Genomic DNA, 18116 nt, shown 5'->3' on the forward strand with positions numbered 1-18116 from the left:
TGCATATTAACCACATGTGAAGTGCTAATATGCTTTCATAAAAGGACCCCCTATACATAAATCAATCATTATTTGATCCATATAACAGCTGCTATCTGGATAAATGCTGTGTTATATTTACTGATGTTAATAAATTTGGTTCAGTCCCCCTTCCCGCTCAGTGCTAAATAATACTGGGATGGTTCATGGTGGACTGTATAGCACCAATATTGAGTCTCTGCAATCCAACAAAGCTAGACCAGCAAAGCAGGCTGCTCTTTATCCAGACAGCAGACACAACATCGCCACCCTCTGGATAGCTCTGGTACTGCCACAGGATATTCAGCACCGACCTCAGACCCACCTATCAGTGAGAAATATCCAGTTTAACCTTAAATGCCACGGCTGCTTTTTTTAAATACTGGGCTGGCTGTAAATAAACTCACTCTGTGGTAGGGCAGAGCAAGCTGTCAGTAAGAGAGTAGAGGTCTTTCTTCTGAGGCTTTTTCTTAATTTTCACTGGATCTTTCTTCCTCAATGGAACTTGGTCCTGGCTAACACTGAAGTATTGGAAGCAGAGGCAGCCGATGGGGGGGGGGGGGGGGGGGCAAAGCTCCACTCCCCAAATACCCCAGCTGTACCCCAGACTTTGCCCCAAGGTAATACCACTGATTTTAATGTCACACACAGAACACAGATAGACCCTCACCGAACAAAAAAAAGTCTTCCCCTCCAACCCCTCCCTCCTATTCCCTACTGATATCACATTCTCCACTAGCTCTGTTTTCTCTCCTCTCTTTCCTCCTTCCCCCCATTCCCAGGGTCTCCCTTCTGTTCAGCATTCCCTTCCTTTCTCTCCCCCATCCAGTTACATTCTGTCTCCCTATTCCCCCCCCCCCCCCATCCTACATGTCTAACATGTCTACCTTCCTCCCTTCTGCCCCCAGGACCATCATCTCCCCCCTCTCTCTTCACTCCACCCTGGGTCTGGCATTTCTCTCTACACTCCCCTCCACCCCCACCCGTATTCCAGCATCTCCCTTATCTTTTAAACATCCCTCCTCCGTGTGTTTACCTTGAACTTGTCTTTTGCTGTTGGTGACACTGATGCTTATAGACCGCCTGCAGCTGGTCCTGGAGCTTTCCCTCCGACACATTCTGCCCTCCGATTGAGGAGGGTGGGACACATCAAAAGGAAAGCTCCAGGACCAGATACACCAATTCTATGTGCCACTCCAGTGAAAGAAGATTGAGGTATACCAGAGAGAGGGGGGGTTTGAGAGAGGGGGAGAGAATGCAGACTGTTGGCAGTGAAGGGGAGTGCAGAAAAAGATGCTGGATTGTGAACAGGGGGAGGGGAGTGGAGGGAGAAATGGCAGAATGTGTGTGAAGAGGGCTACTCAGCATATGAGGACAGACAAATGCATCTCTGGGAGCTACGGCAGGAAGGGAGAGGGGTAGCTCTTACATCTGGAGGGCAGTAGGTGGCAGGCAATACCAGATATTGTGCCCATATTTTGGGGATGTCAATGCACTTGTGGCTCACCTGTCTTGACACCTATAGAAGGCAAAATTATCTGACTCTCAGATTTTAGGTATTCATTGGTTGCTCTTCTACTATAGGCTAATGCTGAGAAGTTGTGCAGAACATACGAAGACCAACTCAGCGAAGCCAAGTCCAAGGTGGATGAGTTACAGCGGCAGCTGGCAGATGTCTCTCTGCACAGGGCCCGACTGCAGACTGAGAGTGGTAAGAAACAAGGACCCACTATAAAGACTTGTGACACGTGGATGTGCTTAACCCTCAGGCTTCTAGGGCAAGGTTGTCATGACACAGTGTTTTGAAACTGAGTGACCTTATTGATCAATCACAGTAAAGTAATTTCTCCCCTCAGCCATCTTTTCTCCAAGCTGAACAGCCCTTGCCTCTTCAGCCTTTCCTTAGAGGGAAGTCGTCCCATCGCCTTTATCATTTTCATCGCCCTTCGCTGTACCTTTTCTAATTCCACTATATCTTTTTTGAGATGTGGTGACCAGAATTGCGGTCACACCATGGAGCGATACAAAGGCATTATAACGTCCTCACTTTTGTTTTCCATTCCTTTCCTAATAATACCTAAATCTTACCTGACTGGATTTAAAATGGGACATTGTCCATGAGTAAACAAGAGGGGTAGAGGAGCAGCAGTTTTACTAAAGGACAACTTACATATTTTAACTGTTTTGTGGGGTTTTTTTAATGTTTGCTGCTATTAGTTATCTATGTTAAAATTGTCTCTGGTACCTGAATATTTTAAAAGGGCTCTAGGGGTGATCTGAGAAACTACAGACCAGTGAGCCTGACATCAGTGCTAGGCAAAATGGTTCAAACTGCAAAGGGGGTATTAACATGGGGTGGCATGGGCAGGTCAGGGACGTGTCAGTCATTTACACGCTTAGGTTATAGAATACTGTCAGTTATGCGCACAACTGAGAGTAGTTACATCAGCCTTGACACGGCAAAAACATTCACACCTAAAGTTTGGTATTCAAATCTCAGCTTACACTAGTGTTTCTATACCGGCTTCAGCGCTCAACTTTGACGTTCTAGAATTACTTGCTCAGTGCTTTTGCCCCTTTCTTGAATCTATTCCTTAAAGTCTGAACATATAAACACCTTGAACCCGCCATTTCATATTTAGTTGATGCTCTGCTGCTCTTTTCCTTATCTTTGCTTTCAGTCATTCTCTTTCCCAGCTTCATATCATGACGCCGTGTTGTTGAGCTGCTTATTCTGTTGGAAATATGGTCACCCAACGGAGACCTGCCAGATTACTTCAAATGTTTTCCACCTTATCCTTTGATTTCATATCACTGATATAATCGTTGAGTTGTGTATTTTGATCATTTACCTACAGCCTGCTTCATGTACATGTCTATCAACATTTAATAGAATTTGACACCCCTGTACTAGAGGTCTCTAACATGAGTCATCATGTATATAACTTGTATTTAACTGTGTACCCCTCAAGTCATTTGTCTACTTTGTTTCCCTTCGTTTATTTGGTGAAGTATATATTAATTGTCTTGTATAAAAAATAGTTGTATTACATGGCAATCTCTGTTTCTTTAATCTGTAACTAGGTGAGCTAAGCAGGCTGCTAGAGGAAAAGGAATCGCTGATTAACCAGCTCAGTCGTGGCAAGACTTCCTTTACTCAAACTATTGAAGAACTCAAGAGGCAGCTAGAAGAAGAGACCAAGGTGGTCATTCAACTATATGTATAACATGCTGAGATCAAGCTCTATAGAGTACAGGAAGAACCGTGTAACAATGAGAGTACAGGACAGTATGTATAACATGCTGAGATCAGGTTCCATAGAGTACAGAAACAAATGTGCCATCCCCTCATTCTATAAATGATTGTCTACAAATAAGTGGTATTTGCACGTTTTAATTTATAGAATACTACCATTTACACATGTCTGTCTGCACTTAGATGTGGAAATGGAAGTAATGCACCTAACCAGTATCCTCTAAATGTCCACTAAAATGGTTTCAGGGGTAATTGTCAGGGGGCATTCACAGGGAAGAGACATGGGTGGGATATAGACGGGGCTACCATTACAGAAATACTAGTGTAGGTCTGCATTTTTGCACTGACATCATGTGAAAGGCCAGTGCATAACACCTTATATTCTATTACCTGTGCAGCAAAGTCCTAGGCACACCTCTCCCATGTCCACGCCCCTCGAGACCTTATGTGCGATGAAATCTGCTCGCACAATTTCTAGAATAATGTCTGTTGTACACACAAATGTCAGAGTAAACTAATAACTGACTGTCTCCAATTAACAGCAAATTATGAAGTTGTGCCTTCAATGGCTTCTAGTCTATAACTTGCACTTGCAAATTTGCTTGGCAAGCATAAATTTGGGTGCAGAAGTTTATAGAATGTGGTTAATTTACAGAAGACTGTGAATAACACAGGTAAATGTGGGATTTAGGAGGTGATATTTACACCAACCAAAGACCTGTCTAAGTGGGGAAGTTATCAACAGGAGCTACCGTTAAGATGGGTTATTTTATACAATGAGACCCTGTGCTAAGATAGCAGGACTTGTACTAAAATAGCCCATTTTAACGGTAGCTCCCATTGATAACTTCCCACTGAAGATATGCGCATTAGATGCCAACTGATGTAACGGCTTTATAAGGACAATTAAACATGTAGGCTCACTACCAGCATCATTTGGCACTTAAATGGTGGTCCCTGTTAGAAACCTGCCTCCCAAAAGTATAGCTACAGTGATCAATCACAGTACACAAGGGGGAGGGCAAGAAGAAGAAGGGGTTGAAATCTGGAGGAGGGAGAGAGAAGTAGTCTAACACCGCCCCTGCGACCAGCAGGGCGAGGAGTATGTGAAAAAAGATAACCGCCATGGCACAGGGCTGCGACTGAAGCAGAGTCATCAGGGCAGAGCCAGGTTTCTGTTATGGCGAGCAGATGGAGGTGACGCGAGATAAAGAGGTCCTGGATATAGGGGAGTTTGTTACAGATAGAGCGGGCATTCCATAGGGCGCAAGAGAAGGGCAGAGAAGAGGAGGGGAGTAGAGGAACAGAGATGAGGTTAGAGAGGTCGCGGTGAGATCTGTAGAGTTGGGATAATAGTTGGTGAGGAGGGCCAGGATTGGGATTGATGTCACCGGCTGAGAGTAAGAGAAGGAAGGCGAGAGGTAATTAGGTGGAATGGGGAAGGCAAAATGGAGGGAAGAAAGAGACGGAGATTAAAAGCCAAGAGGGAGGAAGAGGGTAGGCGAGAAGGTGAGGTGATGAAGTCGATGGATAGGCAGTGAGTTCCTGTAGCGGAGAGAGGTAGGGGGTGAGGGAAAATATTAGGAAGGGACAGGGCTAGGAAGAGAATGTGAATAGGGGCCATAAATGACTGAGGTACTTTAGCAACTGGGAAGAAGATTAGATGTAAAGAGAAAAATGCCCCGGCGCGCGGCACCTAGAGCGGAGGCCCAGAGTGGATCGGAGTGGACCTGGGTGTCACCACGGAGAAGGCTGTAAGGATATGCAGATGAGCTGCAAGTCCTCCACAGCACCTGAAAGGCAGCCGGTGGTAGAGCTGGGCACCTCTCAGCTGAGGAAAGGCTTACCAGGGGTTAGGCCGAAGCCAGCATTCCTCCCCCTGAGGGTCGCCTCCTTGAAATGTACATTTATGTTCCGCTTTTGTTTGCTATATCCATCATATTAAGCTCATAAAATCCAGTTTTATACACATGTTAGGGTGACACAGTGTCCGATCACAAATACATCTGTCATCTATCAGTATCCCAGACCACCTACGTCAGCAAGGCTTTGAAGGATGAGGTACTGGATGGATTAGAAACTTTTTCTTAGCCTCATGCTGTGCTGTCTCTTTCAGTCCAAGAATGCCCTTGCACATGCTCTCCAGGCCGCACGCCATGACTGTGACCTCCTGCGGGAGCAGTACGAGGAGGAACAGGAAGCTAAGGGAGAAATGCAGCGCTCGCTGTCTAAGGCCAACGCAGAAGTAGCTCAGTGGAGAACTAAGTACGAGACGGATGCCATCCAGCGCACAGAAGAGCTGGAAGATGCTAAGTAAGTTTCAACAAACACTATATGCCTGTACTTTTCCTGGAAATGCTACTCACACAAATTAGCAGGGATAAATGTGTGCAGGCAGCTTATTGGAAATCATTTTCAAAGTGAAAGTGAGTGCATATTTTTTCTCTTTGAAAATTGGATTAAAGTTCACAAATAAAAAATACTCACTGACTTTGCACCACAGCAGACAGTTAGAAAATGACACTCATATGTTCAACTGCACCTCAGACACTTAAAATAACAAATCCCCCATCGCCTTCATATAACACCACCTTCTTTACACATTCACTGATACACTTTCCTTGCTGACCTCATTTCAGGTTTTTAAATTTTTATTCTGATACGTGGATCATTCACTTTGATTGGATTGTATCTGCATTACTGGACCGGCAGCCACGAGCGCAGCTTTGTAAAAGGTGTGGGGGGGGGGGGGATTTAAAATTTAATTCATTCGTTCATTTAAAATTTTATTATCCACTCAATCTACAATTCTTGGTGCAGAACAAAACAAACGTACATAAAAATATTTTTTAAAACAATAACATACAAGACTTATTGGAGTATTTAAAAAACCTCAAATAGTGAACCAAATGCTAACATCATCTATTATCCAAATCCTGTTCAACCTCCATTATCATTTCTTTAGTTGCAACATCAGATTATGAGCGCATTAATTTAAGATTGTAATTCCCACTTTACCACAAATTGATGATTAGAAATGACCACTTTTCGCTCTTTCAATACGCTCAACCCTCTTGATATCATCTTTTGTTTGACATATTCAGGCAGTGTAGCAGCCTGTAATTCTGCAGATAACCGTTTTGAAAAAGAAATTTAAGGGCACTCTGTGATGGACAGCCGAATGTACAGCTCCCCTCAGCCAACAGTGACGATGTAGTACAAATAGACGTTGATTGATTTAATTTGTTCAGATCCTGACGCCATCTTCTGTAGGAAACTTTTCACACCAGGTCCACCATATAACTCCAACAATTTATCAACTAATGTCATAAAAATATATTCAAAATCAATTCAAGAATTTTGGATTTATAAACCTGGCACAAAGTGGGCACTTTGACACATTTCTTATGGGCTCTGCTATGTGTAATGTTAACATAACATAGTAACATAGTAGATGACGGCAGAAAAAGACCTGCACGGTCCATCCAGTCTGCCCAACAAGATAAATTCATATGTGGTACTTTTTATTTGTACCTGTCCTCTTCAGGGCACAGACCGTATAAGTCTGGCCAGCACTATCCCTGCCTCCCAACCACTAGCCCCGCCTCCCACCACCAGCTCTGGCACAGACCGTATAAGTCTGCCCAGCACTATCCCCGCCTCCCAACCACCAGCCCTGCCTCCCACCACTGGCTCTGGCACAGACCGTATAAGTCTGGCCAGCACTATCCCCGCCTCCCAACCACCAGCCCCGCCTCCCACCACTGGCTCTGGCACAGACCGTATAAGTCTGGCCAGCACTATCCCTGCCTCCCAACCACCAGTCCCACCTCCCACCACCAGCTCTGCCACCTATATGTGGGATATAAATGTTCTAAATAAATAAATAAAATAAATGCTAGAGGTATGCTAGTGCTTTTAGCACATGCTGTGTAGGCTCCAACAATATTCCTATGGGCGCCTACACAGATAGCATGCGCTAATTTTGTGCATGCACTAAAAACGCTAGTTCACCTTAGTAAACAGCATGATATTTATCTGTTTTACAATATAGTTCTTGTAAGAAGTAAAAAAAACAAAATTAGAAACCCTCTAGTCTGAGATTAGGACTTTCTTACTGCAGGAAGAAACTGGCAGCCAGACTGCAGGATGCGGAGGAGGCTGTGGAAGCTGCCAATGCAAAATGCTCTTCCTTGGAGAAAACCAAGCATCGCTTGCAGACAGAGATCGAAGACCTAGTTATAGACTTGGAAAGGGCCAACTCGGCTGCCGCTGCCCTGGACAAGAAGCAGCGTAACTTTGACAGGATCCTTGCTGAGTGGAAGCAGAAGTATGAGGAGACGCAAGTAGAGCTTGAGTCCTCTCAGAAGGAGGCTCGAAGCCTCAGCACAGAACTTTTCAAGCTGAAAAATGCCTATGAGGAATCATTAGATAACCTTGAAACCCTGAAGCGAGAGAACAAAAACCTACAAGGTAAAGTGCTGAATTATGTCTGTCCTTCCCTGCATTGAATCCTTTTTGTGATCTCTGGGGCTGTTTCCATTCTGTCAGCTCTATCCTGTCCTGCACTGTGTCTGTGCTTATGCCGTGCAGGCTGTGTTGTGCTGTTCCTACATCTTTGGATGAACCTGTTACATACAGAGGTGGGGAATTTGCATGTCAGCCCCTATACAACTAGTTGACAGTTGCTGTACAGATGTAAATCTTAGGTGGCTATAGTGGAAATAAACAGGTTCATTTTCAGCAGTGCAGATACTACATAATTTTAAATAGTTAGAAGTCTCTTTAAAGTGATTCCACCTCCACTTGAACTTATAATTCATGAGGTCATATTCAGGGAGAAACTGCTCCTACTCACCAGGTCCATCCATACCCGGACTTTCAGTGGCTTTATCAGGACAGACCACCTTGTTTCTATCAGGGTAGTGCCGGGTGATCTGGGAGCAAAGTTAAGGCAGAGATGGGAGTTACCCCGTTTGTGACGACATTCATTGCGCTAACAGAATAACTATCCAGATCTAACTTTATCCCCAAACACTTATCCAGGTAGAGGCCTGAATATCAACTGTACCTGGTTCGGTGCCAGCGACTCCTAATACAATATCCGGATATAAAACACCCAGAACGGCTAGTATTTAAGAACCTGCCAACTGGTCAGGGATGGATATTACTCTATATGACCAGCCGCTGAATTGTGACATTAACAGGCCAGTTCTGTAACTGCGCATTGGTAGTTTCGTGCATCATATACGCATAAACGCTGGGATAATGGCTACTTATATGCGCTGTGTAACTGCAAGGTGACCTAGGTACGTCTAGCTCCATCTCTACCTGTTTTCAAATCTATGCTAAAAACCCACCTTTTCACCACTGCTTTTGGCTCCTAACCACTACTCAATTTGCCCTCCCCTTGTTCCTTCTCACCCAGTACTTCCCTTGTCCTTAATTGTCTTGTCTGTCTGTATTATTTTTAGATTGTAAGCTCTCTGAGCAGGGACTGTCTCTCTATGTTGGATGTTCAGTGCTGCGTGCGTCTGGTAGTGCTATACAAATGTTAATAATAATAATAGGCAGGACACAAGCGTATCTCCGAGATAGAACTTGGGCGCATTCACGTCTGCCACTGATCTGACACATCATGCTCACCTCTTTCGTTTTCCATCTGCATCTCTGCACAAATCTGTAGCCTATAGAAAGAAAGCTTATCTGTTCAGATCAGCTTTCAAACAGGAAAAGAATTGGTAATTAAAAATGTAATTTTCTCTTTTCTGAGAAGCACTTTCTAGCACTTTCTCACAGAGGCTCTTGGAAACGAAGCTGTGTGTTTTCTCTTCTCTTTCTGCAGAAGAGATTGCTGACTTAACGGACCAAATCAGTATCAGTGGGAAAACAATTCATGAACTGGAAAAGGTGAAAAAAGCTTTGGAGAGTGAAAAGAGTGATATCCAGGCAGCACTGGAGGAAGCTGAGGTGAGTGACAGTTACCCATTAAAGGCAGGAGAATTAATACATAAATACATCCCATGAACAACTAACTTCTCCTTTTTATAGTGTAGAAAATTAAGCTACTTGTATTCAAATTCATTGCTTATGCACAAGGGAAAAGTTGCGAAGTCAGATATAAATAATCAGCCAATGAAAAAGATGACATCTGCATGTGACTGGCCCTCTTTCTTGCTAGATAAGATCCTGCAGGATCCACTGTATCAGTTGCCAGAACAGAAGAGATCTACAGAGAAATGCAGTATCAGCCTGACTTCCCTAGAAATAAGAGCAATAAAATAGAAATGAAATGGAAAGAGCCCTCTTTTAGGAAAGGGATAAAAGGTAAACTAAATATGCCAAAACCCGTTACTGTACAGGCTCTTGTGGATCAGTGAAAAGTCCTTCAAGGTTGTCGTTTGGCTAGGCTCAAACCCTGTAGGCAGCAGTTCAAAGACAACCCGATATAGTCCCAGGCCTAACTGTGGCCTGGACATACAGGATCGGGACTATCATGAAAAAGACTCTGGCAGTCTTCTATTCTCTAATTTTTAAAAATACTTTTCCATACGATGAGCCTAAAGTATTTTCCAAACTTCAAATAATATTCACAGAGTACAACAAATCTTGAAAGGGAAAAAGCCCAGTACCCTCACCTCCACCCAGTGGCATTCCTAGGGGGGCTGACACCCGGGGCGGATCGCCGATGTGCCCTGCCCCCCGGGTGCAGCGCCCCCCCCCCCCCCGGAACAGCGTGATGCCCCCCCCCGGCGAAAGAACCCCCGATCCCCCAGCAAAAGAACCCCCCTGGGTGCACGCCACTGGGGGGGGGTGTGCCTCGCGCCTGCCGGCTCTTCGTTTTCATGCTCCCTCTGCCCCGGAACAGGAAGTAACCTATTCCGGGGCAAAGGGAGCATGAAAACAAAGAGCCGAAAGGCGCGCGGCACCCCCCCAGCGGCGTGCACCCGGGGCGGACCGCCCCCACCGCCCCCCCTTTGGTACGCCACTGCCTCCACCTGTTACAGAAGCTTACAGGGTGAAAAGGACTTTACCAGGGTAACCTCTCATCACAGGCATAAAAAAACCTTTCAAAACAATTGTTAAAACTCTACTTGCAAACAATTTCTGGATGAACAAAAAACAAGAAAGACTCTGATGACTTAACTTTCAAAAAAAATGGAGTGCTTTCCCACTTTTATAAATCACACCGACTGTGGCCAAAGGTTCGCTATAAAGCTATCTCAAGGCATGACCAAAACTTCAGCATTTCTCAAGCACAACTGTTTTCCATGTCACTTGGATCCTCTTCACTATTGCACGTTTGTTAAGTCTTCTATTCTCTTACACAGATGTAGTAGAGGCCTGTGCAGAGGGGCAGTTCCCTGCTTCTTCAGACACTGCAGCCCTTCATGGGAATCCCCTGGAGAGCCTTTCCTCCCTGCTCTGGGTCTCCCTATTCTGTTCCCACTCTAGGGATTGTCTCTGTCTGAGCCCCACCTACCTGGCTAAGCAGGGTAGCTCTGCTTTCCTTAAGGTGGCCCAGTGATGGAATGCTGTTAAGGAAGCCAGGGCTTATTCCAGGTACTCTATCAGAGGGAGTAAATTGGTTAGATGCTGTATAATCGTTGAAGCTGCTTTAATTGCAGCCAATTCATTTTTGAGTTTGGAGATCTCCCTTTGCATAACAGAGTTGTAGACAGATGGGGAAAGCCCCAAGCCCCCACTTAGAACTGGCACCACAGTTATTGCATTGAACGAAGGTGAAGTTGATTAGCTGGAAGAAGTTTGAACACTGATCTGTGATAATACCATCAGCAAATTTACCTGATTTTCTCTTGATTGAAGAATAATAAGTACAGTATGTTTATTGGGAGAACTATATAAGAAATGAAAATGATGGGATGAGTTGGGATTAGAAGCGAAAAATGTGCTAAAAGAAAGAAATAAGGTTTATGTTAAACTGAACCTGCTGTACACTGCCTTGGGTGAATCTGTTCATAAAAGTGGTTAATAAAACCCAATAAATAAATAATAACAGGTCAAACCTTGCTTTTAAAGCTATTTGGGTAACAAAAGGCTGATGTATTGGGGCCTTTTGCCTGAGACAGAAAAAAAAGATATTTTCTACAAAGCAACAAAAATGAATCTTTTATAGATAATTTTGAAAAGAGTAATTGGTAAGGATCATACTAAAGGTAGTTATAAGACCACAATTTGCCAAAAACAAATAAGGACATTTTTTTAAATACAACCAATAGAAAGAGAGAAAGCAATTTAAGCAGCCAGGACTTAAGAGACTTTAGGTTACCTAAGTCACCTACTGGCTTCTAGATGTGCAGTGTATGATCAATTTAACTCACAATCTCTCTTTTCTCCAAGTTTCCCAACAAGTCAATGCTCACAAGTTCAGATTCCCCTCCCCACCAAGACAGGAAGCTCCTGTCTCAGGACTCCTTCAGGACTTTTTATTATTTTCCTGAGAACCTGCTGGACTCATGGAATGTGCACCCTATCCAGCTTATAATCGAACGAGAATAACGCCCAAGTTCCGACCTAAATCGGGAGATGGGCGTTCTTCTCACAAAAACAAATAAAGCGGCATAATCGAAAGCCGAACTTTGGACGCTTTCAACTGCACTCCGTCGCGGATGCGGACAAAGTTGACGGGGGAGTGTCGGAGGCGTGGTGAAGGCGGAACTGGGGGCGTGGTTATCACCCGAACAGAGATGGGCGCCCTTCGCCGATAATGGATGCGTTTGTAGCTAGAATTTAGGGCACTTTTCCTGGACCCTGTTTTTTGACGAATAAGGCCCCAAAAAGTGCCCTAAATGACCAGATGACCACTGGAGGGAATCGGGAATGACCTCCCCTGACTCCCCCAGTGGTCACTAACCCCCTCCCACCACAACAAATGATGTTTCACAACTTTTTACTTTCACCCTCAAATGTCATACCCTCCTCCCAAGCAGCAGTATGCAGGTCCCTGGAGCAGTTGTTAGGGGGTGCAGTGGACGTCAGGCAGGTGGACCCATGCCCATCCCCCCCCTACCTGTTACAATTGTGCTGCTTAATGCTACTAGTCGTCCAACCCCCCCAAACCCCCTGTACCCACATGTAGGTGCCCCCCTTCACCGCTTAGGGCTATAGTACTGGTGTAGACTTGTGGGCAGTGGGTTTTGAGGGGGATTTGGGGGGCTCAACACCCAAGGGAAGGGTGCTGTGCACCTGGGAGCTCTTTTACCTTTTTGTTTGTTTTTGTAAAAGTCCCCCCTAGGGTGCCCGGTTGGTGTCCTGGCATGTGAGGGGGACCAGTGCACTATGAATCCTGGCCCCTCCCACGAACAAATGCCTTGGATGTATTCGTTTTTGAGCTGGGCGATTTCATTTTCCATTATCGGTGAAAAGCAAAAACGCCCAGCTCACACCTTGGCGAATAAACCATGGGCGTCTATTTTTTTTTGGAACATACGGTTCACTCCGCCCCTTCACGGACCCGTTCTCGGAGATTAACGCCCATGGAGATAGGCGTTTCTGTTCGATTATGCCCCTCTATGTCAACCCCAGGAGCAAAGATTAGGGTGTTTGAAAAAAAGTGTTATAGGCCACCCACTGCTTACCTTTCTGCTATTTCTTGAAGCTGTTATTTAAGGATATCACAGCACTGGATCTGCAGTTCTGAGTCTGTAAACCTTCCTTTACTAGGGAATGAAACAAAAAAGTAATGAATTAAGCCCCATATTTCTATACTCCTACTCTGAACTCAGTGGAGGAGTGGCCTAGTGGTTAGGGTGGTGGACTTTGGTCCTGGGGAATTGAGTTTGATTCCTGGTACAGGCAGCTCCTTGTAACTCTGGGCAAGTCACTTAACCCTCCATTGCCTACCACATTGAGCCTGCCATGAGTGGGAAAGCGTGGGGTACAAATGTAATAAAAATACTAAGTCTTTTCTAAACATAGAAGATATCAATTCCATGTCTGATCTTTCTTTTCAAGGGAGCTTTGGAACATGAGGAAAGCAAAACCTTAAGGATCCAACTAGAACTGTCTCAGGTTAAAGCTGACATTGAGCGGAAACTGGCTGAGAAGGATGAGGAAATTGAAAATCTCAGGTACAGAAAATATTTCCTCCGTAATCTCACCTGGATAAGCAAGTCTAGAGATACTGATCTGGGAAAGCACTAAAGTGAAGTGGGAGAACTGCTTAATGGTTAGAGCAGCAGGCTGAGAACCAGGGAAGCCAGGCTCAAATCCCACTGCAGCACTATCTCAGGTAGAAGGTTAGATTGGGAGCCCTCTGGGGACCTGAAGGTAACTGACCTTGAGTTATTACTGAAAAAGGCATGAGCTGAATCCAAAAGCCTTCCTGTAGCAATCCACATATGTAGTATTGCTTCCATTATTTTGCTAATGGACATTGGAATGTGGATTTCTAAACATCCTAAGCTACATGACCTTTGAAGTTTCTTTTTAGGATAGATAAGTGTTAAAGAAAAGAAGCAGAAGTTGCAAATTAAACCATTTCTAAGGGATTGTACTCTATCATCTAACCACACAGAAACAATCCAACTGAACTTCCTGTTTAGAATATATAAGGGGGGGGGGGGGGGCATTTTACATAGGAACATAAGAAATGCAGTGCTGGGCAGCCAGTCCAGGTTACCAGCTTCCAGCAGATCCCTAACAATAAATTAAATTTCTCATAGCTTATTTCAGGGGATACAGTGGTGGAAATAAGTATTTGATCCCTTGCTGATTTTGTAAGTGTGCCCACTGACAAAGACATGAGCAGCCCATAATTGAAGGGTAGGTTATTGGTAACAGTGAGAGATAGCACATCACAAATTAAATCCGTAAAATCACATTGTGGAAAGTATATGAATTTATTTGCATTCTGCAGAGGGAAATAAGTATTTGATCCCCCACCAACCAGTAAGAGATCTGGCCCCTACAGACCAGGTAGATGCTCCAAATCAACTCGTTACCTGCATGACAGACAGCTGTCGGCAATGGTCACCTGTATGAAAGACACCTGTCCACAGACTCAGTGAATCAGTCAGACTCTAACCTCTACAAAATGGCCAAGAGCAAGGAGCTGTCTAAGGATGTCAGGGACAAGATCATACACCTGCACAAGGCTGGAATGGGCTACAAAACCATCAGTAAGACGCTGGGCGAGAAGGAGACAACTGTTGGTGCCATAGTAAGAAAATGGAAGAAGTACAAAATGACTGTCAATCGACAAAGATCTGGGGCTCCACGCAAAATCTCACCTCGTGGGGTATCCTTGATCATGAGGAAGGTTAGAAATCAGCCTACAACTACAAGGGGGGAACTTGTCAATGATCTCAAGGCAGCTGGGACCACTGTCACCACGAAAACCATTGGTAACACATTACGACATAACGGATTGCAATCCTGCAGTGCCCGCAAGGTCCCCCTGCTCCGGAAGGCACACGTGACGGCCCGTCTGAAGTTTGCCAGTGAACACCTGGATGATGCCGAGAGTGATTGGGTGCTGTGGTCAGATGAGACAAAAATTGAGCTCTTTGGCATGAACTCAACTCGCCGTGTTTGGAGGAAGAGAAATGCTGCCTATGACCCAAAGAACACCGTCCCCACTGTCAAGCATGGAGGTGGAAATGTTATGTTTTGGGGGTGTTTCTCTGCTAAGGGCACAGGACTACTTCACCGCATCAATGGGAGAATGGATGGGGCCATGTACCGTACAATTCTGAGTGACAACCTCCTTCCCTCCGCCAGGGCCTTAAAAATGGGTCGTGGCTGGGTCTTCCAGCACGACAATGACCCAAAACATACAGCCAAGGCAACAAAGGAGTGGCTCAGGAAGAAGCACATTAGGGTCATGGAGTGGCCTAGCCAGTCACCAGACCTTAATCCCATTGAAAACTTATGGAGGGAGCTGAAGCTGCGAGTTGCCAAGCGACAGCCCAGAACTCTTAATGATTTAGAGATGATCTGCAAAGAGGAGTGGACCAAAATTCCTCCTGACATGTGTGCAAACCTCATCATCAACTACAGAAGACGTCTGACCGCTGTGCTTGCCAACAAGGGTTTTGCCACCAAGTATTAGGTCTTGTTTGCCAGAGGGATTAAATACTTATTTCCCTCTGCAGAATGCAAATAAATTCATATACTTTCCACAATGTGATTTTCCGGATTTAATTTGTGATGTGCTATCTCTCACTGTTACCAATAACCTACCCTTCAATTATGGGCTGCTCATGTCTTTGTCAGTGGGCACACTTACAAAATCAGCAAGGGATCAAATACTTATTTCCACCACTGTAAGTGTTGGCTTTCCCAAGTCTACCTGGCTAATAATATTTTAGGGGGGGGGGGGGGGACCAAGAAAGCAACAAGGCAGAGTTGCAAGGGTGTTTGACGGGTCTCACGTCACCACTTTTTATGATTATTCAGTTGAGCTGTTTTTTCACCATATATTTTAGAAGATCTATGATTTCAGTCTCCTGTACATTTATTTTTCATCAATACATATATCTACTAAACCTTGACAATAAAGGATTACTGTGTAGCCCCTGACGCAGCCCTGCTGGGCGAAACACGGCCTGTGTCGGGCTGATTTGAACATTTGGTTTTCATTTAATAAATTTATGTTTATCTCCTACTGATCTGCTCTGTTGTTTTTCCATTTTAATAATATTTTATGGACTTTTCTTTGACTACATCCTCTGGCAACAGATTCTACACCTTAATTGTGCCTTGCGGTAAAAAAATAATTCTACAGTTTGTTGGTTTTTAGGTTCATGGTGTGTCCTCCTTTCAGTATTGTTGAAAAAAAATTAAACAACTGTTCCCCTTTTAACCATTCGCCTCACTAATTTATAAATTTGTATCATTTCCCCTTTCACTCATCTCTTTACCAAGCTGAAGAGTCCTAAACTGTTAGTACTTTATTGATAAGACAAGTTTTCCATCCCTTTGATCATTTTTCTCACTCTTTTTTTGACCTTCCACTATCATCCTTTTTGAGATGGGGGTGACAAGAACTGAATATAATATTCAAGATACATCATACAAGGAACCTACACTGAGGCATCATTGTATTCTTTGTTCTCTGTTTCTTTCTGAATAATGACTATCATTTTATTACTTTTCTGGCAGCCATGAGACACTGGCCTGAAAAAATCAGCATATTGTCTACAATAATTCCAAGATCATCTTCTTGGGTGTTGGCTCCCAACTTGAAACTCAGCTGTAGTGGGATTATTTTTCCCTATGTACATCATTTTACAGTTGTCTATATTACGTACCATTTACATTCCCAGCATCCTAATCTCACAAGATCCTTCGGTAAATCCCCCAAAGTTTCTGCCATTTTAAGAACTGAACATTTTTTGTCATCTGTAAATCTGATCACCTCACTCATTGCTCCATTCTCCAGATCATTTACGAATAAGTTATTCCGCAAGACCCAGAACAGACCCTCAGAATTACTCAGAATGCAATGGGTAATACAACAGAGAATATTATAATGCCTTTACAAAGCTCCATGGTATGATTGCATTTCAACTATTGTGTGCCGTCCTAACCCACCCCATCTTGGAAAAATATTGCTGAACTAAAAATAAAAGTACAAAGCAGGGAAACAAAAAAGATAAAGGGAATGGAACAAGTACCTTATAGAGAAAGGCTGACAAGATTGGGCTCTTCAACTTGGAGAGAAATAATAGAAGTTTACAAAATCTTGAGTGCCGTGAAAAGTGTAAAGAAGGAGCTGTTATGTAGTGCTTTCTATTGCACTACAACTCCACTAATAGGTAGCAGATTTAAAACCAGTGCATGTTTTCTAGCAAAAAAGGTGCCGGTACTCAAATGCCAGACCACCCTTCAGGGGTGGGGTGATCACTGAGGGACCCACCCCACAACAGCCAGGCCCCCTGCAACCAGTCACAGAATCTATGAAAAGGCAGAATTGGTGTGTAGAGCCTGAGCACTTTCATTAAAACTTGGGGACCATGAGTCAATTTTAGCAGACAATGAAAAAGGTGCCAGTACTCAGTACCCCCAAGTACCCTCTCAAAAAAAGCCCTGTTTAAAACTAACTAGTGATAAAACAAGCTGTGGGATATATGGCCAGAGCAGATGTGGTCAAGGCTTCTTTAAGCATAACTTTGAATCTCCTAAAATTAAGATTAATTTTAAGTTGAAAAATTATGCTCCTAAGTTTGACTGAAAATAGGGCACAAATTTAGAAATAAGTAGCAGTAGTCATACTAGTACATGTACAGCAGTACACAGTGAATTACTTTCAGCCCAAATTCTCTACAATCAGTATTCAAGACCTCTATGTATTCTTAAATTATGCAGGGGATTCAAATTTCAGCCAAACTAAAATTGTCTTCTTCACCTATAATATACACTGAATATTTTGGACAGACACATAAAATTGTCATTAATAAAAAGGTTTCCTTAATAGTGAAATAACAATATATATATGGAGTGCTAAGTACAATCACGGCAGTTCACTGCTGAAAAGCTTCGGTCCTCAACATACAGAGTTTGGATAAAACCATGTTTCTGTCACTGGCAGGCGTAACCACCAGAGGGCGATGGAATCCATGCAGGCCACTCTAGATGCAGAAGCTAAAGCCAGGAATGAAGCCATCCGGCTGAAGAAAAAGATGGAGGGAGACCTGAATGAAATGGAGATCCAGCTGAGCCATGCCAACCGGCAAGCAGCAGAGTCTCAGAAACTTGTCCGCCTTCTACAGTCGCAGATTAAGGTATGAGACCTGCATCACAGTTGTATTTTCTTTACACCTAGGCTGTGAAGCTCTGTCCGAAGAACGGCTAAAAGGCATGATTTACTGCACCTTGA

The 18116-nt window shown here is 44.0% G+C and overlaps 1 protein-coding gene across 1 annotated transcript in view; it reads left to right on the forward strand.

Annotated features, from left to right (window-relative positions):
- LOC115476995 (myosin-7B-like) overlaps positions 1-18116 on the forward strand; it is a 111980-nt gene that overhangs the window by 69644 nt on the left and 24220 nt on the right. The window contains exons 30-36 of the mRNA XM_030213628.1: positions 1603-1729; positions 3103-3221; positions 5391-5587; positions 7398-7747; positions 9120-9244; positions 13250-13365; positions 17829-18021. Coding sequence (XP_030069488.1) covers positions 1603-1729; positions 3103-3221; positions 5391-5587; positions 7398-7747; positions 9120-9244; positions 13250-13365; positions 17829-18021 — 1227 coding nt within the window. The remainder of the gene's footprint in view (positions 1-1602; positions 1730-3102; positions 3222-5390; positions 5588-7397; positions 7748-9119; positions 9245-13249; positions 13366-17828; positions 18022-18116) is intronic.

This window comes from Microcaecilia unicolor, chromosome 8, assembly GCF_901765095.1.
Source record: "Microcaecilia unicolor chromosome 8, aMicUni1.1, whole genome shotgun sequence".
Lineage (NCBI taxonomy): Eukaryota > Metazoa > Chordata > Amphibia > Gymnophiona > Siphonopidae > Microcaecilia > Microcaecilia unicolor.